The sequence below is a fragment of the Lithobates pipiens genome, unplaced genomic scaffold (assembly GCF_037356315.1).
Source record: "Lithobates pipiens isolate NorthernLeopardFrog02 unplaced genomic scaffold, aLitPip1_a1.2 Scaffold_19, whole genome shotgun sequence".
In the NCBI taxonomy this organism is placed as follows: Eukaryota; Metazoa; Chordata; class Amphibia; order Anura; family Ranidae; genus Lithobates; species Lithobates pipiens.
In genome coordinates this window covers 405,220,462-405,245,747 of record NW_027507764.1, presented here as the reverse complement: position 1 = coordinate 405,245,747, position 25,286 = coordinate 405,220,462, and the positions used below count along the sequence as shown (strand labels likewise).

Below are 25,286 nucleotides of genomic sequence, written 5' to 3'. Positions count from 1 at the left end.
AAAAAAAACGAAAATAATGAACAGGATTGAAAATATAGCATGTGTTATGCTTTTGTGACCTGGCCTGCAAGGATTTTTATATAATTTTCAAAATACAGCATGGTACAGTATTAAAGAGAAGAAAATAGATGCTTACCGACAATATATTTTTCATTGTTATAACAAAGACATTGTATGCGATTAGCCAGTCCCAGTAGCGCAAAATGCTTCGTATGGGTTTAAGGAGTAAATCTCCTCCAAACAAGAGGAAGTAGAAACATGCCACTAAATAGCCCATGCAGAATATACTGATTCGGGTTGTTCCCGTAATGAATATAATGGTGAGAACAAACCAGAAAAGATAACTGAACATGATCACTTTGGTCATATCCAAATAGGATCTGTAAAGAAGGAACAAAGCAAAAAAAATGTTTTTCAAACCATGTATTATAATTCATAAATGTAGCTTTACTGGATCAAAGTAGTGTTGGTATTGTGCGTGCTTAGCAATACTTTCATACACCCTGTAATAGGGTACTATTATTTATGATTTTTTATTATTTATGATTATTGATTTCTACCTAGTTGTGAAAATAGCATACTTTACTGTATCCACAAGTGTAGGTTCCCCAACTTTGTTCTTTCCCACTTTCATTATCTACCTCCCTTAGTGAGCTGACATTACAGTGCCTCTGTTGCACTGAAATCCAAAGGCATTATTATTATTATTATTAATAATAATAATAATAATAATAATAATAATAATAATATTATACAGGATTTATATAGCGCCAAACAGTTTACGCAGCCCTTTACAATATAAAAGGGAGACAATACAGTTATAATACAATAAAATACAAGAGGATTAAGAGAGCCCTGTTCAGAAGACCTTACAATCTAATAGGGTGGGGCAGGTGGTACAAAAGGTTGCAACTGTGGGGAATGAGCTGTTGGAAGTGGTAGGAGATTAGTTGGAGACGTGATAGGCTTTCCCGAAGAGATGAGTTTTCAGGGATTGCCTGAAGGTAGCAAGGGTAGGGGATAGCCAGACAGGTTGAGGTAGCGAGTTCCAGAAGATGGGAGAGGCTCTGGAGAAATCCTAGAGACGAGCATGGGAGGAGATGAGGGAGCTTGAGAGCAGGAGGTCTTGAGAAGAGTGGAGAGGACGATTTGGGTGATGGTGTGTTGTGGTTAGTGGTAAGTAGTTTGAATTTAATTCCCTGGGTGATTGGGAGCCAGTGTAGGGATTGGAGGAGAGGGTTGGCAGACACTGAGCCATTGGTAAGGTGTATAAGTCTGGCAGCAACATTCATGATAGACTGAAGAGGGGATAGCCTATGGAGAGGCAGGCCAATTAGAAGGAAGTTGCAATAGTCAAAGGCGATAGATAACAAGGGAGTAAATGAGGAGCTTGGTGGTTTATTTTGTTAAAAAGGGGCAAACTTTAGAGATGTTACGGAGGTGAATTCTACAAACCTTTGACAACGATTTGATTTGAGGCTGAAATGACAAGTCAGAGTCTAGGATTACACCTAGTACCCTGGCGTGAGGAGAGGGACTGATGGTTGCATTGTTGATTTTGATGGAAAAGTCATGGAGGGGGGCACGGGCGGGGGGAAATATTAATAGCTCAGTTTTAGAGAGATTTCGTTTAAGGAAGTGGTGCGACATCGATGCTGATATGTCAGTTAGTAATTTAGTAATGCGAGAGGAGACTGGAGTGAGGGGAGGAGTAGACAGTTAGACCCCTTTCACACTGCCGCGCCCATAGTGTCTATTTTTAGCTGCGTTTTACCGTTGGATTTCCAGTGCATTTTGGCCTCTAGCGGGGCACTTTTACCCCCCGCTAGCGGCTGAGAAAGGGTTAAAACCACCTGCAATATGCCACAATAGCGGTGTTTTGCCGGAGGTAATGCAGCACTGCCCCATTGATTTCAATGGGGAGCAGCGGTGGAGGAGCGGTAAATACACCCCTCCTTCACCGCTCCAAAGAAGCTTCTGGCAGGAATTTTCCTGATGTCCTACCAGCGCACCACTCCAGTGTGAAAGCCCGAATGAATGGAGTAGCAGTTTGAGGGCGGATTGCAGGCACTATTTCTAATGCTATAGCGCCTGCAAAACGCCCTTGGTGTGAAAGGGGTCTTAGATTTGGGTGTCATCAGCATATAAGTGGTATTGGAAGCCATGGGCGGTTATCAAGTGACCAAGGGAGGAGGTGTAGATAGAAAAGAGAAGGGATCCAAGAACAGAGCCTTGGGGGACCCCCACAGAAAGGGGCAATGGAGTGGAAGAGAAAGCGTTGTAGGTGACACTGAAGGAGCGCTGTGATAAATAGGCAGAGAACCAGGATAGAGCAGAATCTCAGAGGCTAAGGGAATGTCCTGCCCAGGTTATCTCTGAACTACAGAACTCTTCCCATCTGTGTTACAGAGATGAGGAGAGGGGGAATGTTCAACAGTTCCAATCAAGACCCAGCAGGCTAGTGTGACAACACTGCTCCTTCACACCTGTACAGAAAATGTTGCTGGGAGGATCACCAAATAAAAAAAGCCTAAAAAATGTAAACCAACACCGCCACAACACTTAAGGACTGGTAAGCTGGAATCCTATGTTTAGACACTCTTTAACTGCTTGCCGACCGCCACACACAGACGTACGTCAGCAGAATGGCACAGGCAGGCAAATGGGCGTACAGGTACGTCCCTCTAAGTTTTCCGCATCTCAGGCGCGCACGTGCTGCACGCAGTGGGATCGTGCTTGCGGGTCTCAGAAACTCAATGTTCTCTGGCGGCCCATGATTGCAATGTGGAGAGGTAGAACAGGGAAGTGCCTATGTAACCAAGGCATTTCCCTGTTCTGCCTTGTGTAATGACAGAGATCTACTGCTCCCTCTGATCGGGAGCAGTGATCGCTGTCATATCCAAGGTAGCCCCTCCCCCCATAGTTAGCATCACTCCCTAGAATGCACTTAACCCCTTCATCGCCCCTTGCCGTTAACCCCTTCCCTGCCAGTGTCATTTACACAGTAATCAGTGCATTTTTATAACACTGATCACTCTATAAATGACAATGGTCCCAAAATAGTGTCAAAAGTGTCCGATGTGTCTACCATAATGTCGCAGTCATGATAAAAATCGCAGCCCGTCGCCATTAGTAATAAAATAAAAATAATAATAATAAAAATGCCATAAAACTATTACCCTATTTTGTAGAAGATATAACTTTTGCGCAAACCAATCAATATACGCGTATTGCATTTTTTTTTTAAATATGTAGAAGAATACATACCCTGTTTCCCCTAAAATAAGACCTAGCGTGATTGTCGATGTTGGCTGCAATATAAGCCCTACCCCCCAAATAAGCCCTACCCTGTTTCCCTGAAAATAAGCCTTACCCTGAAAATAAGACCGACAAGGACTTAAACTAGGGCTTATTTAGGGGGTGGGGCTTATATTGCAACCATCACCGACAATCATGCTAGGTCTTATTTTAGGGGAAACAGGGTATCAGCCTAAACTGAGGAAAAAAATTGTATTTTTATATATTTTTGGGGGATATTTATTATAGCAAAAAGTAAAAAATATTGCTTTTTTTTTCAAAATTGTCACTGGTTTTTTTGTTTATAGCGCAAAAAATAAAAACCACAGGGGTGATCAAATACCACCAAAAGTAAGCTCTATTTGTAGGAAAAAAAGGACGTCAATTTTGTTTGGGTACAACGTCGCATGACCACGCAATTGTCAGTTAAATCGACGCAGTGCCGAATTGCAAAAAATGGCCCGGTCATTCAGCAGCCAAATCTTCCGAGGCTGAAGTGGTTAATCAACTTTTCACCTGACTTTAATATCTTGGGGTTATCTATTGTAACTTCTCCTAATGCATAATTATTCAAACGTTGAACATAAAAGCCTCACGTTATTTATCATGTTTTTACACAATTGCCATTTGAACAAACCTATGTTCAATTCTCAGCCAATTGGATTACCATACGTTTCTGTGCTCTGTTAGTTTAAGAAAACATTTATCAGGATGTGTAGCTAAGGATTTACAAATCCTGGTGATGTGCTTTACAACCTAAAAATCATTTGTATCTAAACAAACTTGCTGCTCAGAATAGTCACTGTATCAGCATTCCCATTGGACTTGAAAATAGCATTTTTTATGTGTTGAATAACAAAGGGGTATCTTTGACAATATTTTTTTGGGCGTCTCTTTTACTGTCTTTACTATTATTAACTTATACCGTGCAAGCAAACTGCTCTACTGTACATAAGTATACTTAACCTCCCTGGCGGTATGATTATTTCAGATTTTAGGTGCTAAAAGCGGTACAATTATTTTGCATGAAAATTTGGCGTTTTATATTGTAGTCCTGTAATTCTTAGGAATAACTCACTTAAATCTGTCCAAACCAAAGTCTAGCAGTATCCCGGTGTTAACCTTTAAAATCTATACTTCTGATTTATTAATCACAAAATATGATATGGGTTATATGAGAATTCTAAAGACGAGGAGGAAAAGCTTTAAATATAATAACATTTATTAAAAGTAGTTAAAAGTCTAGCTAACACACAAATCTCTATCTATGGTCTTACATCAAGGAAGAAAATATTAGGTTGAAATATAATATTTACATGCAGGAATACAAAGTATATTCTCTAAGACAGTATATTTAGTCACAAGCATACAAGCATATTTAGTTACAAGCAACACCTTTAACCATAATTACCCATCCTTACAAACGTCCCACTCTGATGACCGGGTTCCCAAAAAGAGACCTGTTACCTCCCCTTGGCTCTGAGTATATGCCTTCATGCTGATTCCCCATAGGCTGCCTTAGCTTGGATCATGATTGGAGGGCTTACTACATAAGTCGGCCCCCTTTCATGCAAATCCTTGTGACTATTCTTAAACAGGAGATTTAATTGGATTTCCCCAGGAACTTAAGCAATGATTATGGTTGGACTCTCCTCATTGTCTACCCCAGCATGGGGTCCTTTGAAGTGAGTAGGTGTAGAACAATGGGAGTGGCTCTCCATATGGTATATACAAGTCTCGGCCCCGCATTGTCTGCTCTTAACAAGCACCTGGGGGGAGGCATTTTACCTGGCTTTCATAGATGCCAGCCAAATGAGATCTATTTCTAATTACAATATTTTACAGATATTAATGAAGATTTCACATAAACTCATAAGGCAACACCGGGTATGATAAAGTTTGAAAAATTAAATCATAAATTATAATATAATAAATAACTATAAATAATTATACCAAATAATAATATAACAATAATAAAAATTATTCAATAATGTAATCAAATCAAAAACACTGAAATTTGCTCAGTTGCAGAATTGTCACTGTCATTACTTTTCAATATTTGATGACGGAACTCCCCACAAATCGCTATCGCTCAATTCTGCGAGTGATTCCAATTTATTATCGCTGTTTTCTAGCTGGTTTAAAACCATTTTTGATGTAAAGGGACAGTTTTGGTTGCTATGGACAATCTCCAGTTTTCAGGCAGAAAGAACAGTTTTTATAACATAAAACTGCATGCAGGACACTGGGCAGACCACTAGGGACAAAGGGGATGTGAAATTATTACATACAGCAATGTAATCTGTAAGATTACATTATACTGTATGTATACTGTGTGTTTCACTTTTTGAATTTGGCGCCGTTCTCCATCTCCGTGCGTCGCAACGCTCGCAGGGAACGGAGATCGGGTCCGTGATGAATCGAGCGGAGGACGAGCCTCTCGTACAGTGGGGGGACATTGCTGGATCCAGGGGAGAAGGTAAGTAAACCTCCTCCTGCATGCAGCGATGCGATCCTGAGTCTGGCTCGGGGTTTACAGCTTTTGGTGTAAAACTTCCACCCCGAGCCAGACTCGGGAATACCGCCAGGGGGGTTAAGCAAACCTTGCAACGTGTATTAAGGAGCAATGTTTAGCTGTAGGATAAAATTCCAACTTAAAATCTTACAAATCCAAATAACTTTGTGAATCTGTCAAACAGAGAGCTGCATTTCACTGCCCATATGCCAACAAAGAACCAGGATGTAAATCATAGTACCTGCAGTGAAGGAAATCAGGAACAGGATTATGTTGGCTAAAGGATGCAGCATCAAGATTCATGCAGATTTCCACATTGTCCCCTGCCATAATTCGAACTGCTGCCTTATTTTCATCTTCAAACACTTGCCGCTGAAGAGATGCACAAAGCAACAGCATAAAATCATCTAGAAAACAAGAGAAAAGATTGTAACGAATCAGATTAAGGATAGTGTTCATGAAAATTAGAATTAAAAATAAAACCCATAAAGAGCAAAAACGCAGGCTGTCATTGCTTACCTTGCCTTCTAAAAATGCTAAACTTTCCTGTTAAAAAAATATGGATTCAATGGTTTTAGTACATTTAACACTAACAAAAAACAAGTGCCCACATCAGTCCTGACTTTACTTGCTTTACTTTACTCAAATTACTGAAGCCATATTTGGTAATAATGGGTCTCTTACACCTCATTTTTATCATCTATTTCGAAGCAACCCTGCTGCAAAATGAAAGCAGTATTAATATGTCATATATTGCAGCTCACCAATCATTATATATGGTAGTTGTATTACTTTTCTTTTCTGTTTTCCCTTTATTTAACCTGGCGATCCATCCAGTTTGCATTCTGGATGAAATAAAAAAAACAGACACCCTTGGACAGCAGTATTGTCAGTCTGGGAGGAGGGTAGGGTTAGACTAGCAGATTTAAATAGACTTCAATAGACCTGACTAACAAATTGAAGCTAAACGCCTGCTAACACTTTATAGGTAGCCACAGCAACCGTTTTTATTCCATTGGGGATGAAAGATTTACACAAATAAATAAAATTCAACAATTGTAAGCACCCCTGTCAGTGTTAAATGGTTTGACTCATCCCTTTAACTGCTACTTTGTCCGGAAAGCTTAGTTTGTTAACATAAGTTGAAAAATAACAGACTGACTAGAAGGATCACTAGGTTAAAATTAAGGAAAAATATGAAAACTAAGGCAGCTACCATATCATAAAGCAGTGTTTCTCAACTCCAGTCCTCAAGGCGCCCCAACAGGTCATGTTTTCAGGATTTCCCTCTGATTGGGGAAAGTGTCTGATTGACACTGTAATTACTAAGGCAGTGAAACTGATCAAATCACCTGTGCAAAATAATGGTGAGGCTGAAAATATGACCTGTCGGGGTGCATTGAGGACTGGAGTTGAGAAACATTGTCATAAAGGCATGGATTCCATTAAAACTCTGAAGGTATGTTGTGGTATCTGGCACCAAGCCATCAGTAGTGGTTTCTTTAAGTCCTGTAAGTTTTGAGGTGGGGCCTCCATGGATCAGACCTTTTTTTCCAGCACATTCCACAGATGCTCAACTGGATTGAGATTTGGAGATTTTGGAGGGCAATTCAACACCCCAAACTCGTTGTGTTCTTCAAACTATTCCTCAAACCTTAAACCATTTTTGCATTGTGGCAAGGCACATGATTCTGCTGAAAGAGGCCACTGCCTTCACAGAATACTACTTCCATGAAGGGGTGTACTAAGTCAGCAACAATGTTTAGGTAGGTGGAACATGTCAAAGTAACATCCAGTTGAATAGCAGGACCCAAGGTTTCCCAGCAGAACATTGTCCAAAGCATCACCTTTGCAGGCTTGCCTTCTATGAATACTGAATTCTGGTGCCAGCTCTTCCCCAGGTAGACAATGAACACATACCCAGCCATCCCCATATCTTGTAAAAGAAAACATGATTCACCAGACCAGACCACCTTCTTCGATTGCTCCGTGGTCCAGTTCTGGTGCTCACATGCATATTATAGGTGCTCATGGTTGTGGGCACCCCAACCGATTTGCAACTACATGCAACAAACTGTGATGCACTATGTGTTCTGTCACCTTTCTATTGGAACCAGCATTAACTTTTTTCCATCAATTTGAGGTACAGTAGCTCTTCTACTAGATCAGACCACATGGGCCTGCCTTCGCTCTCCATGTGCATCAATGAGCCTTGGTAACTCATGACCCTGTGTTCAGGTCACCAGTTTTCCTTCCTTGGTAAACTTTTGGTAGGTCCTGACCACTGCAGGCCAGGAACATCCCACAAGAGCTGCAATAATGGAGTTGCTCTGACCCAGTTGCCTAGCCATTACAATTAGGTCCTGATCAAAGTTGCTCAAATTCTTATGCTTGCCCATTTCTGCTTTCAACACATGAAGTTCTGGATCAACATGTTCACTAGCTGACGGATATATCCCACCAACTTTTAGGTGCCATTGTAAGGAGATAATAAATATTATTCACTTTACTTGTCAGTGATCATAATGTTATGGTTGATTAATGTATACTGCTTAAAAAAAACTATATTAACTATCATTTTGTGTTGGTAACTCATCCAAGTAGCTTCCTCAGTTCCCATGTTTCTTACACACATTGGAACCCTGGCAACTACTTGGATAAGTAGCAAAATGTCTTCAACATACAGAACATGTCCAGTTGAAACTGACTAACTACTACTAAATATTCACACAATTATGTTAACTTCAACAGAACAAAAATTGTATTATTACTATTATTAGTAGTAGTAGTAGTAGTAGTTTGCAGCTGCATGCTTCCCAAAACTGACTGGCGTTCTAATAGATTTATGAAATATTTAACAGTGGTGACCCAAGGATGTTTTCCAAGCCATTCAGCAATTCATAATAATTAAATACAAAGAGATCTGCTTTCCATGGTATTCACATGGCCAGGGGGTAAGGATATTGACTCATGAGACATTAGCTGTTTTGTTTCTTCAAACCACATTTCTTCGAACGTAGTAATCAAGTCTATGCCATTTCTTATGTCATGTTATCTTGCTTCACTCGATGAAGACAATTAAGCTATTTTTTCCAAGAAGCACCAGAGACCAGATAATTAGACATGGCCTATCTATTGTGCCCTCATATGACATTACTTGAATGCTCACAAGATGTCACCACATTAGGTCAACATGAGGCTTTGCTTTGATTTTCAGAAGAGTCCTTGTTATGAAATATAGTGTGTATTATGTAATTTTGGTCAGCATATGAATTCTGAGCAATCGTGTCCTGGGAAATTATATTCTAATAATATAATATAAAACTTTGCTGTATTATAGCAAGATTTCAGGCTTACATAAATATGTTTTGACTATTTTTTGAATATCATCAGTAAAGTTCAAATGTCAGTTCATTAAATCACTGGGTTAGAGAAAGGAGCCACAGAGTCCAGCTGATGACTGGGAACCTTACACTCCCAGGAGTGTTTTGGATGTATAATATGTTTGTTTAATCAAGAGCAGATCATAAAGACAGCAGAGATCGGCACCCTGCACAGCTGGAAAGCTAAGCAGAGGCTATTTTCTCTGCTGACTTAACTTTGATCCTGCAATTTGAACAATGAAACTTTAAAATAGGAGTTCGTTATATATGGGTTCACCATGTTATACCAGGTTCTGCCAGGTTTATTATTGAGTGGCTATGATTAAGGCCCAGGCGGGGTTGAAATGCATAAGCATGGAGATAGACATGTAATTTTTTTCCTGGGTGTCATTTTGCTTTGCTTTGCTGCAAGGAGAGCATATGTAGTGCCGATAATAGATAGCCTGCTAAGCCCGTGGCCGCCATTACAAACACATAACATGCTAGGTGTGCAATCCCAGGTGCTAGGATAGGACACCTGTCATCCACTTACCTAGCCATAGCCTATTGAAAAACACCATTTGCAGCAATACAACTCATCTTGGGTATGAACACTTGCTCTTTTCTATGGAATGCAAATTCTTCCAACTGAAGCAGGTTCTCCCATAAAACGCAATGGCTAATCAACCCGGATCCCAAGGCCAATATAGATATCTATTTGGATGCTCAATTTGCAAATATGTTTTTAAAACCAACCGGTTAATCTTTGTGATATTCAATAAAACTGGTATATTGTTATATATTTTCATTGTTTGTGTCTATTACAACCCAGAACATACAATCAAAGTCCCATACTACTTTTTGTTTCCATTACTGTCCCTAATAGAAAGTGAAAAAGTGATTCCCCACATTTTTGGGAGATTTCATCTAACTTCCTATCTCTGGGACAGAAAGTGAAGAGAATTTTCCCCAATGGTACATAAACAGCAAAAATTTTACTGGAAGGGGGTTTTAACTCTTCTCTACTCTAATCTAAAATGTAAAAAAAGGTTTTTGCTAGCCAGTCACTTTAATTGGTTTGTATTTTACTTATGGTCCTTCTAAAAACTCATGCCTATCGAAAAAGACCATCCTGTCCACAGGGTTAGAAAGTTATCTGCATGATTTTACTCTACTTTACATGTGGGACAGAATATTTTACAAGTGGGACGGAATCCTTTTTTGAAGAGCTGCAGCTGTGATCCCGGAAGGGGAGCTTATTGATCCCTATTGGATAGGTGTCCAAGGCTTATGTTTCATGAGGTGAGACTCCTGGAAGCACAGAGGTGTTGGTCACAGAGTTTTTGTTCTTCTGAGAACCACTAATAGACTTTCTTTTACTATCTTCATTATTTGGATTTGGAACACTGGATGGACTACATCAATAGACTTTATCTACTATATTTAATTAATTTTTCATTCTTCATTTATGGTTCACTTATTATGGTGTGATATTGAAGGTTATGCGCAAGATCACTGTACATTATATATATATATCGTTACATGTGTAGTTGTGAACACTTTTTAGGTTTTGCAGCATTTCCACCAATTTAATTTGATTTATAAAAATTTTCACGATTATTTAGTAGCGCAAATGAGTATTCATATATTTTATTACTCTAGAATGGACAGTACTACCCCCCCGTTAAAAGAAATGAACAATACCAGATCTACTGACATGATCAAAAGATAAAAAGCAATGATATGGGGGAATAATAAAAACAAAAACAAAAACATCTAAATGAATGCCAGTGTTAGGCTGCAGAATATATGTCATTTTTTTTATTTTGCCCATGGTTCCTCTGTAAGTGAGAAATCACACATATTTTCCTTTATTAATTTAGAGTCTAAACTTTTAGCATACATTCTTTTTCAAGCAACTATACTTACAGACAAGAAATGAAGAGTTTGGTCTCACAATAAAGTCAGGAAAGTAGAGCCATTTTATAATGTTGGAGTTAAATTTGGCTCCGTAGTGTCTCCAAGGATAGTCTGCAAAAGTTGAGAAAGCGTTATTAAGAAAAGCATACATCTGGACAAAGCTGGCAAACCAAAAATCTTTAAAAGATGAAAGATGATCTTTTACCTTTACATGGAGCAGGAGGAATGCCAATACATAAGAAATACTGTAGTGTAATAATACAAGCAAGAAAACAGCAATATCGGTGCCAGATTTCAGCAATTGCTTTTCTCCTTCGTTTATACAGTATGGTAAATAGCCAAAGCGCATGGACCATGGCAAAAAAATCCATCCTTTGGCCAATTACATTAACAGACAGTAGGAAGCAGGTCTGCAAAGGGAAAAGAAAAAATATAGTCTGAAGCAGTTAAGATTACAATTTAAAGCATTATTACAGTCACTTGATTTTTTTGGCACCATATGTTTTAATGCTGTGCTAGTTAAACTAAAGCCTTACTTTGACATTGTTCCCAGACTGGATTCAATATGATACTCTCTTTTTTTAACTGAGATTATTGGATTTTTAGCAAAAAAGTTTGCCTCACCAGATATATGCACACAAAGGCTGTTTACGTAGAAAGTGCATGCTCATTTTGGAAAGGTAACGATAGTCAACAAAGTAATTCTGTGTCTATTTGAAATACAAAATAATGTGCAAAAAGCATTAAAAAAAGTTTTTTTCTAGCGCATAATTAGTTAATTGGAGCAAACACAACTTTGTCGTATTTACTAATGTTTAGTTCCAGGTGCCTAGTGAATATTCACTGTGAAATGAACAGTCTGTAACACTTTAGTAAATCAATCCCAATACAGTAATTTAAAAAAAAAAAGAGCTTTTGCTTTACCCACAGCATCCACTCATGTCTTACTCCTGTATTACAGGTTAAATGTAGAGCACTTATTAAGCAGTTGATATTTATTTTTGTTATTTTCTTTTATTCATATAACTTGCCCTATTTTATGCACAGTGCTATAAAAAGTAATTGCCCCATAAACCTAATAACTGGTTGTTCCAACCTTGGACACAACAACTGCAATTAAGCGCTTGCGATAATTGGCAATTTGTTTTTCACATTGCTTTGGAGGAATTTTGGCCCACTCTTCTTTGCAGAATTGTTTCAATTCAGCTACATTGGAGAGTTTCTGAGCATGAATGGTCTGTTTAAGATCATGCCAAAGAATCTCATTCAGATTTAAGTCTGGACTTTGACTAGGCCATTCCAAAACAATTATTTTTTTTTTTTAGACATTCAGAGGTAGACTTGCTGTTGTGTTTCGGATTATTGTCCTGCTGCATAACCCAAGTGCGTTTGAGGTCACACACTGATGGATGGACATTCTGCTTCAGGATTTTCTGGTAGAATGCAAAATTCATGGTTCCATCAATTATGGTAAGTTGTCCGAATACTGAAGCTGCAAGCAGCCCCAGACCATCACACTACCACCACCATGTTTGACTGTTGGTATGATATTCTTTTTGTGAAATGCTGTGTTAGTTTTATGCTAGATGTAATTGTATGCACACCTTTCAAAAAGCTCAACTTTTGTCTCATCAGTCCACAAAATATTTGCCCAAAAGTCTTGGGGATAATCAATATGTTTTTTGGCAAATGTAAAAAACAAACAAACTGCTCGGCTATGGTATTATCCCAAAGGGGCAGGAGGGGACATCCCCCCACTCCCGCCACGGGGAGGTCCGAGTGACCAGCCGGCTGGCCAGAGACTCAAATGAAGCCGAAATCGGCTTTGATTGGGTCTCGGATCTAGTAACCTGAAAGTTATGTCTTCTGGTTTACTGAAGACTTAAAGGCACCAAATTTTAAAAAAATCAGTATTCAAAACAGCCAAACTTGGCGATTTGAATGTTTTAAGTGCACTGGTGGGATTTGGGGTCTTATAGACCCCGGATCCCTCCATAAGGAGTACCTGTCACTGACTATTACTGTCACAAGGGATGTTTACATTACTTGTGACAGAAATAAAAATTATCAGAACATTTTTTTTAAAGAGACCATGTAAATAATAAAAAATAAATACATTTAAAGTGCCCATCCCTCCATGCTTGTGCGTAGAAGCGAACGTATACGTAAGTCACACCTGCATATGTAAACGGTGTTCAAACCACACACGTGAGGGACACCATGATCAGTAGAGTAAGGGCAATAAATCAAGTGCAAGACCTCCTCTGTAACTCTAAGCTGGAATTTTTTTAATCGTTTGTTAAATTTTTTAAATCGTTGCCTATGGAGATTTTCAAGTACCGTAGTTTGTTGCCATTCCAGGAGTGTGCGCAATTTCAAAGCATGACCTGTTAGGTATCTATATACTCAGCGTAACATATATTTTACAATATACAACAAAAATTGGGCTAACTTTACAGTTTTTTTTTTATTTCATGAAAGTGTCTTTTTTCCAATAAAATTGCGTTTAAAAGACCGCTGCACAAATACCATGTGACATAAAATATTGCAAGGATCACCATTTTATTTAAAAAAAATATATAATATTTGGGGTTTTTAAGTAATTTTCCAGTGAAAAAAAACATATTTTAACTTGTAAGCAACAAATGTCAGAAACAGGCTTAGGCATGAAAGGGTTTAACTGAGGCAAGTGAGGCCTACAGTTCTTTAAATGTACAGGGTTTTTTCTATGACCTCCTGTATTAGTTCTCATTGTGCTCTTGGAGTAATTTTGGTAGGCCGGCCACTCCTGGGAAGGTTCCCATTTGTGGATAATATCTCTCACTGTGGTTCGCTGGGGTCCCAAAGCTTTAGAAATGGCTTTATAACCCTTTCTAGACTGATACACGTTAATTACTTTGTTTATCATCTGTTCTTCTAATTCCTTTCGATTGCGGCATAACCTGTTGCTATTTGAGATCCTTTAGCGTGCTTCTCTTTGTCAGACAGCTTCTATTTAGGTGATTTCTTGACTCAACAGATCTGGCAGTAATCAGGCCTGTGGGTAAACACAGCCCATTTATAATTTAGAAAGAGGGGGCAATTACTTTTTCACATCAGGCCAGGCAGATTTGGGCAGCTTTTTTTCCCTTAATAAATGAAATCATCATTTAAAAACTGCATTTTGAATTTACTCGGGTTATAGTTGTGTCATATAAAAATTTGTTTGATAATCTGAATCATTTAGGTGTGAGAAATATGCAAAAAAAAAAAAAATTATCATGTGGGTGGCAAATGCTTTTTCACAGCGCTGTAACTGATGCACAAATAACCAACATATGACATGTTCCTATCTACGTAAACAAAAAAATAGAAAATAGAAAAGATTACCACGCTGACAACCCAAAATATGTAAAGCAGCCTGCACAGCAAGAGACAAAATTGAACAGAAAATTTTAAATTAAAGATATGTGCAACGCTAAAAGTGAAAGATCTCTGTATGTCTATTGGACAATCAGATGTGTGCATCAATAAGAAACAGTGTACCATATAATAATATGAATACCATGAAGTTGTACATGAATATATACTAAATGAAAAAACTTTAACGTAAATATGATGTGATAAAATAAAAGAAATACATCCAAAGAAGAAACAATTAACAAATAAGAGTTGAAGTGAATTCAAAAAAGGAGGGTAAGTCCTTATGGTATCAGCAAGAATCAGATAGGGATCGGGTGTGAAGAGAAACAACCACCACCAACTTTGAGAAGGTCTTACCGGAACATATGGACTCAGAAAGGCATACGTCTAATGAGTTCCATCAGTGAGATGGAACATCCACGTCTCTTACTCCTGGCCAGAATGGGAGGTGATTCCCCCGTCCCTTGGATTGCTCAGTGTAGTAAAACCAATCAGGGCTAGTAGCCTCAAACAAAGGATGGGTCAAGTCTTCCTTATATACTCATATGGTAAAACCAGAAAAGAAACAAAGGATCCACATAGTGTAAAACCGTAGGTCCGTAGATCCCTATGTGATTCTTGCTGATACCATAAGGACTTGCCCTCCATTTTTGTATTCACTTCAACACTTATTTTGCACTTATGTGGACTTATTTTTGATTTTGTTTTTTTAATTGTTCCTTCTTTGGATATATTTTTCATTTTATCACATCATATTTACTTTAATGTGTATTCATTTATGTACAACTTCACAGTATTCATATTTTTATATGGTACACTGTTTCTTATTGATGCACACATCTGATTGTCCTGTAGACATACAGAGATCTTTCACTTTTAGCGCTGCACATATCTTTAAAACTACGTAAATAAAAAGATAACAAAACGACGTTCATTTAAATAATTTTTTAGTGGTCTGTTTGTTGAAAGAATATTTTCATTATAAAATGCACAGAATAAAAATGACTCACTACTTGAATTATAAAAATAGTATCTCACGTAAACTCTTGTTTTCCATATCTAGGAAGGGAAGCAGTTGGTTAAAAAAATGCACAACTGCACCAAATGCCTATTTTTGTCTTTTTTTTTCAATGAATTTTATAAATAAAAAAATAAATAAAGTTTAAAAAGAGAAATTTCTGATTTTAAAGTTCTGATTTTGCTTTTCCCACTGTTAGCATAAGTCTTGTTAACTGAGCGCATCAGCAATGCACTACACCTGACTGGTTCCTTCTGCTACTTTTCTCAAAATATGCGCTGCTGTATAGGGATTCCAAGAAGCCGATACTAAGTCAAATTCAGGTGCATACACTGTTTGCATTTAAAGAATCCAGAGCTTCATTCATTTGTAATTTATATTTATTGGAGTTCAGCTTTGCTTAAAATAATTAGGTCCTTTTAGTGACCATGCCCTGTAAAACAAAGTGAAAAGGGGCAAATGTGTTTAGAATTTTTACGAATCATTTTTTAAATCTTACCTCCATCCCAAACTTATAAAAAAAGTAATTTATGAAATACTTGGCACAATTAATTAATCCATCATCCAGGTGGTGCCTTGTTATATCATGAAAAATTGTTTTTGTGACTGGTGCTGTCAGCTTGTTTCGACACCTGTAATACTCTTGATGTCTGTATATAGTTACTTCAAAGGCCAATATAAACAACATCAGTAAATTATTCTGTAGAAAAAAAAATAAAGAATAATTTTATTCAGTTATTTACATTCTTATGTATGTTTCCAAGGCTGGATTTAATACTATTGAAGTAAGCTACACCATACATTATGCATATATAGTTTTTCACCTAAAAGTGGTTAAATTAAATTCCTAAAGTGCAACCTAAAAAAATTATATTTTCCAGTAAGAAGCACATCACATATACTATGAATTTATGATATACTTATGATATACTCTAAATACAAGTATATTTAAATAGAAAATAATAATTACCCGTAAATAGACAAGAAGTGGACTTGACTTCTTTAATCCAACCCAACCGGATGGATCAATTGGACCACTGTACAGAAGTGAGAGCTGAAGTTCTGTCTTGTTATCAATATTTGTCTGATTTTCTAAAGGCTAAAATAGAAAGGTAAATTAATGTGCTTACTATATTTTACTAAAATAATGAACCACAATGTTTCGTCAATGTATTAACACATTCAGAGTTTTTCAAATCTACTTTCTGAGTCAAAGAAGACCAAAGTATATTTTACACAATTTAGGCCATATAAACTATGGTTCTTCTGGAATTTTTTTGTGGACATGTGATGGGAACTTAGCATGCACCACATAAACAACACAATGGGGGTTATTCACTAAAGCTGGAAAGTGCAAAATCAGGTGCAATTCTGCATAAAAACAGATTTCCAGATTTTATTGCCAAAGCTAAGCTGAAATTAGAATCTGATTGGCTGTCATGCACAGCCACACCAGATTCTCAGTGTTCCGGCTTTAGTAAATCTCTGTGTTTAAGAGGATTTGCAATATGTTCAATATGCACTTAATAATTGGTCTCTGAGGCACCTCTGTTTATTAGAGGAACTGTGCACTTAGTTATACGCAAAAGTAAATAAAGCACTGCACCATGTATAGTTTATCTGGCCATTTATACTTTCTTACAAAAACATATTTTATTATATCTTTTTGTCACACTGGTAAATCATTTTTACCTGTATAATCTGCATTCCGATTAAATATTTTTATTGCAATTAAAGAACTAGTTTAGACTTTAACTTACTTAGATATAGTAAAACTCACCTTTTCACAGTTGCTAGAGAAGGTCCTTGGATCTATAGTTGAAAGCTGATACAACATTTTACATACAATGATGACACACGTCCAAACAGTACAAACACTGGATGCTAATGGCCGAAACTGGGAATAGGGCAAGGCAAAGGCCCAAGCAGTTAAAAATACATAATTGAGAAGGGAAACCTGAAATGAAAAAAACAATTGTAGAATGAGCTATGAATTCAGTTCATGTCTTTTTTAAATGCATTTATTTATTCATTTTATATTTAAATAACAGAAACCAAACTGCAGACTTGCAGATGTGCTAACAATAACATTAAACAAATGATACACACATACATTATTCGCTATAGCATACACCCATGCAGGGCCGTATTTACTGCTCCCAATATGACACTGCATGGGTGTGTGTGCTTGTCCCCCAATGCAGGCACTGTGAATTCAGGGACACACGTACAAAGGATATAAAAAGTCTACACACCCCTGTTAAAATGTCAAGCTTCTGTGATGTAAAAAAAATGAGACAAAGATAAATAATTTCAGAATTTTTTCCACCTTTAATGTTGTACTGAGTTGTACAGTTTATAGGTCACATTAATGGTGGAAAAGTTTGAAAATGATTTATCTTTGTCTCATTTTTTTACACCACAGGAACCTGACATTTTAACAGGGGTTTGTAGACTTTTTATATCCACTGTATAGCAGGACTTAGAGCGTTGAAAGAAAGTATTTAATGTTTATATTGGGTTTGTTCTGAATGACACCGCTGTTTAATATTTAATTGAACATATATTTCAGTGCAGTAGTTGATGCAGAGGTAATGAGTCAGTGAACAGTGAATTCAAACATGCTTAGGACTAAAAAAAAAAGGAAAAAAGAAAAACATAAAGAAAAAATGAGGCAGACTTGAACCACTTGTTCTTTTTTTCTGCCGTTATCTTTCAATGTTTCTCCGTTATGTAAAGTATACACAAAAAGTATTTAATTTGCTTTAACACTTGCTAATCAAACAGAATGACATACCTCTCTTACAGTCACCCATATGATGTACGAAGAAACTATTTTTATTATGTGAAGTTCCAGGACCCACCAAGCAAAGACTTGCATTTTATGGAAATATTCCAAAAACTTTAGGAAAAGAACTGTTAAGCGGTCGATAACCAAGTGCCATTTATTTCTGGAATCTGTTAAAAAAGAGAACAAACTGTCACTCTGTAGTAGATCTAGCCTGCCACCAATCACCCTATACATAAGAGGAAAGTAGATCAATCAACCAATCAAAATTCGGAATAGTCAGACACTAGTAAGCTAGTATTCTAGGTGCATCTATTAATGTGCTTTGTGTCACTGCATCTGTCAATGTACATTATTTGCCAATATATACAGTTGTGCTCATAAGTTTAAGTTTATGATTTCTTGGCCATTTTTCAGAGAATATGAATGATAACACAAAAACGTTTCTTTCACTCATGATTAGTGTTTGACTATAGCCATTTATTATCAATCAACTGTGTTTACTCTTTTTAAATTATAATTACAACAGAAACTACCCAAATGACCCTGACCAAAAGTTTACATACCCTTGCGATTTTGGCCTGATAACATGCACTCAAGTTGACACAAAGGGGTTTGAATGGCTATTAAAGGTAACCATCCTCACCTGTGATTTGTTTGTTTGTAATTGATGTGTGTGTATAAAAGGTCAATGAGTTTCTGGACTCCTGACCGACCCTTGCATCTTTCATCCAGTGCTGCACTGACATTTCTGGATTCTAAGTCATGGGGAAAGAAAAGGAATTGTCAAAGGAAAAGGTAGTGGAGCTGTATAAAACAGGAAAGGGATATAAAAAGATATCCAAGGAATTGAGAATGCCAATCAGCAGTGTTCAAACTCTAATCAAGAAGTGGAAAATGAGGTGTTCTGTTGAAACCAAACGGTCAGGTAGACCAACTAAACTTTCAGCCACAACTGCCAGGAAAATTTTTAGGGATGTAAAGAAAAACCCACAAATAACTTCAGGTGAAATACAGGTCTCTCTGAAAACATGTGGTGTGGATGTTTCAAGATGCACAATAAGGAGGTACTTGAAAAAAGATGGGCTGCATGGTCGAATCGCCAGAAGAAAGCCATTACTACGCAAATGCCACAAAGTATCCCACTTATAATACGCCAAATAGCACAGAGACTAGCCTCAAACCTTCAGGCACAAAGTCATTTGAAGTGATGAGACCAAAATTGAGCTTTTTGGCCACATGAATGCTACATTCGGAGAGGAATCAACAAGGCCTTTGATGAAAGGTATGAAGGTGGATCGCTGATGTTTTGGGGATGTGTGAGCTACAAAGGCACAGGAAATTTGGTCAAAATTAGTGGTAAGATGAATGCAGTATGTTATCAAAAAATACTGGAGGAAGATTTGCATTCATCCGCCAAAAAGCTGCGCATGGGATGTACTTGGACATTCCAACATGGCAATGATCCAAAACACAAGGCCAAGTCGCTGTCATTGGCTACAGCAGAATAAAGTGAAGGTTCTGGAGCGGCTCAGTCTCCGGACCTCAATATCATTGGACCACTCTGAGGAGATCTCAAATGTGCATTTCATACAAGACCGCCCAAGAATATATAGGAACTGGAGGCTTTTTGCCATGAGGAATGGGCAGCTTTACCATCTGAGAATATAAAGAGCCTCATCCATAAATACCACAAAAAACTTCAAGCTGTCATTGATGTTAAAGAGGGTAATACACGGTATTAAAAACTGGGGTAAGTAAACTTTTAATCAGGATCATTTGGGTAATTTCTGCTGTCATTGTGATTTAAAAAGAGTAAACACAGTTGATTGATAATAAATGGCTTCCGCCAAACACTAAACATGAGTGAAAGAAAAGTTTTTGTGTCATTATTCATATTCTCTGAAAAATGGCCAAGAAATCATAAATTCTGCCAGGGTATGTAAAGCTATGAGCACAACTGTATATACCTGATGCCCCATACAGAATTCATACTTGGGAACCAAACAACAGGTTCCTTCACATTTACCAAAACCAAAAGTATGCTGGTTTATGAGCACCTTTAAAGAAGAGGTATGGAATATAAAAAAAAACCTTAATACACACCTCCATGCTGTAGCATCAGTGTCAAGATGCAGCTGTCCCACACCAGCAATAAGAACAAGAACTGAGCAATCATATAACTGCTGATCGCTCTTTTTTTTTCTGCTCCTAGCAGAGAGCAGTGACTGTTGCCCACTGCTCTCTGCTCTGCTCCTCCAGTGCTCACTGGTGTGTCATTCTGGGGAGGGGGTGGGAGCAACTGGCTCTAGCTCATCCATTCCCTTTAACGGTGGAACCAGCTATAAGTCAGGTGGTGGGGAAATTCCAGCAATATTGTTAGGATCCTTCCAGAGCCTGGCACGGCTCTGTCCCTTCAACTGATAGTGGGCCAAAGCCAACAACCAGCTGAGACTGTGTCACAGAAGAAAGAAAGTGTACTAATGTGACCCAAAAAAAAACTTTGGTTAAAATAATTTTTAAATTGCCCTGTTTGACAATGTATTTAGTTGGCAGTCAACAGCAAAACAACATTGAGCTTTAAATTCTTGTGAGTGGAATGTGTTAGAGAGAGGAGTCCAGTATGGTTGTACATGGACATGTAGCACATTAACGTGTACAGTAAGACCACAAGTCAAAGTGTGGCTGCCATCATTTCCTTACCACAGATAGTAAAATGCATGTCCGGGTGATACCTGCATGTATGAAATGGAATATTTATCTATCAAATTTCATATCACCTGATGATACAAATGTCTATATTAACTTTAAGGATTATTGAAGATAAAACAGACAACATTTCAAAACAAACTCTCTATTAATAATATATATAGAAAATCCAATGTAAAATCCATAGTTGATTGACAGAAACATAGAATCTGGTGTATACCTGTTGTTGTTTCCTCCTCTTCTTCAGATTCTTCTGTCTCTGGCTCCTCCTCATCCGTATCTCCTCCTCCTTCTCCTCCCACTTTATTATCTTCTTTCTCCCACTCATCCCCTGAATCCTGATCATGTGTTTTCTGTTGTGCGTATATGTCCACCTGTTTCTCTTCCTTGTCTAGCATTTCAGACTCTGTAGTTAAGTTCATCATGGTTATATCAGGCAAACTTCCCTCTGGATGTACCAATCTGTTGGGTAAATACATAAATCAGATGTCTGTCGTACACACAAATGGAAAAATAATGTTATTCAAATAAAATAAAACAAGAAAAATTCTTTAATTATTTCAGCATAGGTGCCGGCATTCAAAATATGTTATGGAAAAACAAGGAAAACTATGGCCCATGAGGGCATGTTTTTCACAAGTGACTTGAGGTAGTATGGACACTTAAACTTGATATTTTCCCCACGGGAGAAAATAGTCAATGTTTAAGAGGTAGAAGCATGAAATGTCTGCATATCACAAAGAACATTTCATGGCTTCATGGCACTTACTCATTTTGGTGAATTGGGATTTTTTGCTTGATGCTGCTCAAGAGTAATTAAAACAGAAAGAGAAAAGGAATATGAGAGTTGAAGAAGTAAAGTGATGGTTTTATAAAGTGTAGGGCATGCAGCATTACAGCTTTAAAGGAAGGTTCTTCATTGGAGCAATACACTGAAGCATGCATTTTTATATTACAGTCAATAAATAGTACTAGTTCTTTGTGTTTGGTCAAAATAAGAATATCAAAAGTGTATAACACTCAGGGTCGGATTTCTCAACAGGCCACATAAGCCATGGTCTAGGGTGCCACAGTCGAAAGGCAAGGCCAGGTTACATTAATGCTGGTTACTTTATAGGCTTACAAAATCTTTCAGACAAACCTCAATCTATGTCTTTATCCTACATATTTATTTAAACAAAAGCCAAACTAAAGAAAGTAGATCAAAACATATTTCTGATTGTGTTGTTATGGTACCAGTTTTCTCCATGTTTCAAGTCATTATGGTACTAATTGTGACTCTGTGAGCATGTTCCTGGTTGTGTCACTATGATACTGATTGTGTCTCTGCGGATATGTTGCTGGGTAATTTAGGTACTATTTACTACTGGGTACTAACTGTGTTTATGTGGACACATTCCTAGTTGTATTAATATGACACTCATCTGTGTTGATTTACTAAAACTGCAGCGTGCATAATGTGGGGCAGTTGGGCATAGTAGCCAATCAGTTCATAACTTCAGTTTGTTCAATTTGACAAACAAAAGCTTTGACAAACAAAGTGGAAGCTGACTGATTTCTATGCAGAGCTGCACCAGATTTTACACTCCAGTTTTAGTCAATCAACCCCATAGCATCTCTGTGGACATGCTCCTGGTTGTGTCAGTGTGACAAGGATTGTGTCTCTCTGAAGACATTTGCGTTTATTACTCTATTTTTCAATCTAGTTAAGAAATGTCAAATTTACTTTGTGTATAATTTCTTCATGTTTATATGGAGCAGTACATGTTTCCATGTTTCCATGTAGGGTGGGAAGGGGCATTACCCAAAGCAGTTGTTGGGGGGGGGGGGCACAAAATTGCCTGGCCTGGGGGAGAAAGAGGTGTAAATCCGTCCCTGATAACACTGCATGCATATTTTAATCCATTTATATATGCATATACAATATATTACCAAAAGTGTGGGGACGCCTGCCTTTAGATGCACATGAACCTTAATGGCATCCCTGTCTTTGTCCCTGGGGTTCAGTATTGCGTTGGCCCACCTTTTGCAGCTATAACAGCTTCAACTCTTCAGGGAAGGCTGTTCACAAGGTTTAGCAGTGTTTCTATGGGAATGTTTGACCATTCTTCCAGAAGCACATTTGTGAGGTCGGGCACTGATGTGAACAAGACGGCTTGGCTCGCAGTCTCTGCTCTAATTCATCCGAAAGGGGTTAGATTGGGTTGAGATCGGGACTCTGTGCAGGCCAGTCAAATTCCTCCACCCCAAACTCGATCGTCCATGTTTTTATGGACCTTGCTTTGTGCACTGGTCCAAATCCTTTGGTGGAGGGGGGATTGTAGTGTGGGGATGTTTTTCAGGGGTTGGGCTGGCCCCTTAGTTTTAGTGAAGGGAACTCTTCAGGCATCAGCATTCCAAGACATTTTGGACAATTTCATGCTCCTAACTTTGTGTCAACAGTTTGAGGATGGCCGTTTCCTGTTCCAACATGACTGCACACCAGTGCACAAAGCAAGGCCCATAAAGAAATGGATGAGCGAACTTGGGGTGTAGGAACTTGACTAGCCTGCACAAAGTCATGACCTCAACCCAATAGAACACCTTTGGAATGAATTAGAGTGGAGACTGTGAGCCACATCTTCTCATCCACATCAGTGCCTAACCTCATAAATGTGCTTCTGGAAGAATGGTCAAACATTCCCAAAGACACACTCCTAAACCTTGTGGAAAGCCTTCCCAGAAGTGTTGAAGCCATTACAGCTGCAAAGGGTGGGCCAACTCAACATTGAACCCTATGGACTAAGACTGGGATGACATTAAAGTTCCTGTGCGTGTAAAGGCAGGTGTCCCAATACTTTTGGTAATATAGTGTTTTGATCATATAGAATAATGAATCTATATGAACTGTAATTTTCAAAAATATTAAATATTATTAGGATTAAACTACATCAGTTTACAATGCTTCATATAATTTTCCATGCAAGAGAATAATTCAGTACTAGTAATAGGTACAGTATTAATACATTTGTACAGTGTCTTTCTTCATTCCAGTACAATTTAATATTATTTAATCATTAGCATATTTTAATAGCAGTGCACAAACTCAACATGTGATAGTAGCTCTCAGAATATATTTAGTAAATTACATTTTTCCTGTATTTTTTTTATAAGATGGGTGTATCTATTTTCAAACAATGAGAAAGAATTGATTTGAAAAAAGCTGTAAAAATTGAACAGTTACAGTGTTTCAACAGCAGTTTGTGGGCATAAACATATTGGTTCATATTAAAAAAAAAGGTGCCTTTCAGACAAAAACTGAGGTCAATATTCTAGATTAAATTATAGCTATGTTGTACACAGTAGTTATTCTGTAATTCTGCAATCCTTTTCTCTGTATTTACTGAATTTTGGTTGAAAGATTATAAAATAATTAGAATATTTAAAAAATGATTTTGACTATAGTATTAACGTAATTAGTGTAATGGATTTAGAACATTTGTTTCATGAATAACAATATTATACATGATGTTTAGAGAACATCTAAAGAGAAAACTTTTTTCTTTTTTTATGTGGATAGTGCAGGGTAGAGTTAGAGCCTTTGTCAGGTGTTTTTTGTTGTATTTCCTAATTTGCTGTCTATGTCCCCTGTGGGGGAGACCACTGTCATCAAGACAAAAAGGGATGGCCAATTTATAATTTTACAGTTTTCAGTTAAAACAGGAATAGAGGGAAAATATACCAGTGGGGATACCTCTTCCATGCAGTTCACATTCCAAAAAGGTCCTGTGCTTGTTTGGGTCAGGTTCAGGTGTGAATTGAGGCAAATATTGCGACCTGATTCGCACCTGAGCTGGTGACCAGAAGCGCACCGGACCCCATGCTGGAAACCTGCAGGCAGACATATGTGAACCCAGCCTCAGAGAGCTACCTCATATAAGGTCTTTAATGGCCACAGACGTGGACCTTAAAAACCGTATCTCAAAGATGCAATAGATATGACACACATACGCTGTTTACTGATCTGTAACATCAATAGCCTGTATCTACCAGACATACGTTCCTGCTTTCAGAAGAATCTATATCTAGTTTATCATTTTGTATATATATATATATATATATATATATATATATATATATATATATATATGTGTGTTGTAGTAGCTTACATTTAATTGCCAATTTAACATTATTTTCAAGCACATGCAAAATCAGGTGTGGCAAAAGTATGATTTAGTTATAATTCATAATATTCATGTATTTTTTTTTTTTTGACCATGACTCAATGGTCAGTAA

The 25,286-nt window shown here is 37.6% G+C and overlaps 1 protein-coding gene across 8 annotated transcripts in view; it reads right to left on the bottom strand.

Annotated features, from left to right (window-relative positions):
• PIEZO2 (piezo type mechanosensitive ion channel component 2) overlaps window positions 1–25,286 on the bottom strand; it is a 503,501-nt gene that overhangs the window by 92,091 nt on the left and 386,124 nt on the right. For 6 of the 8 annotated variants that reach the window (XM_077492436.1, XM_077492435.1, XM_077492439.1 and 3 more), the window contains 10 exons: window positions 21,781–21,813; window positions 21,232–21,473; window positions 18,312–18,472; window positions 17,295–17,471; window positions 16,485–16,613; window positions 16,014–16,214; window positions 11,300–11,504; window positions 11,104–11,205; window positions 6,054–6,219; window positions 137–380 (listed from right to left, as the gene is read on the bottom strand). In XM_077492436.1, coding sequence (XP_077348562.1) covers window positions 137–380; window positions 6,054–6,219; window positions 11,104–11,205; window positions 11,300–11,504; window positions 16,014–16,214; window positions 16,485–16,613; window positions 17,295–17,471; window positions 18,312–18,472; window positions 21,232–21,473; window positions 21,781–21,813 — 1,660 coding nt within the window. The remainder of the gene's footprint in view (window positions 1–136; window positions 381–6,053; window positions 6,220–11,103; window positions 11,206–11,299; window positions 11,505–16,013; window positions 16,215–16,484; window positions 16,614–17,294; window positions 17,472–18,311; window positions 18,473–21,231; window positions 21,474–21,780; window positions 21,814–25,286) is intronic. The other 2 variants (XM_077492437.1, XM_077492440.1) reach the window with 1 other exon arrangement.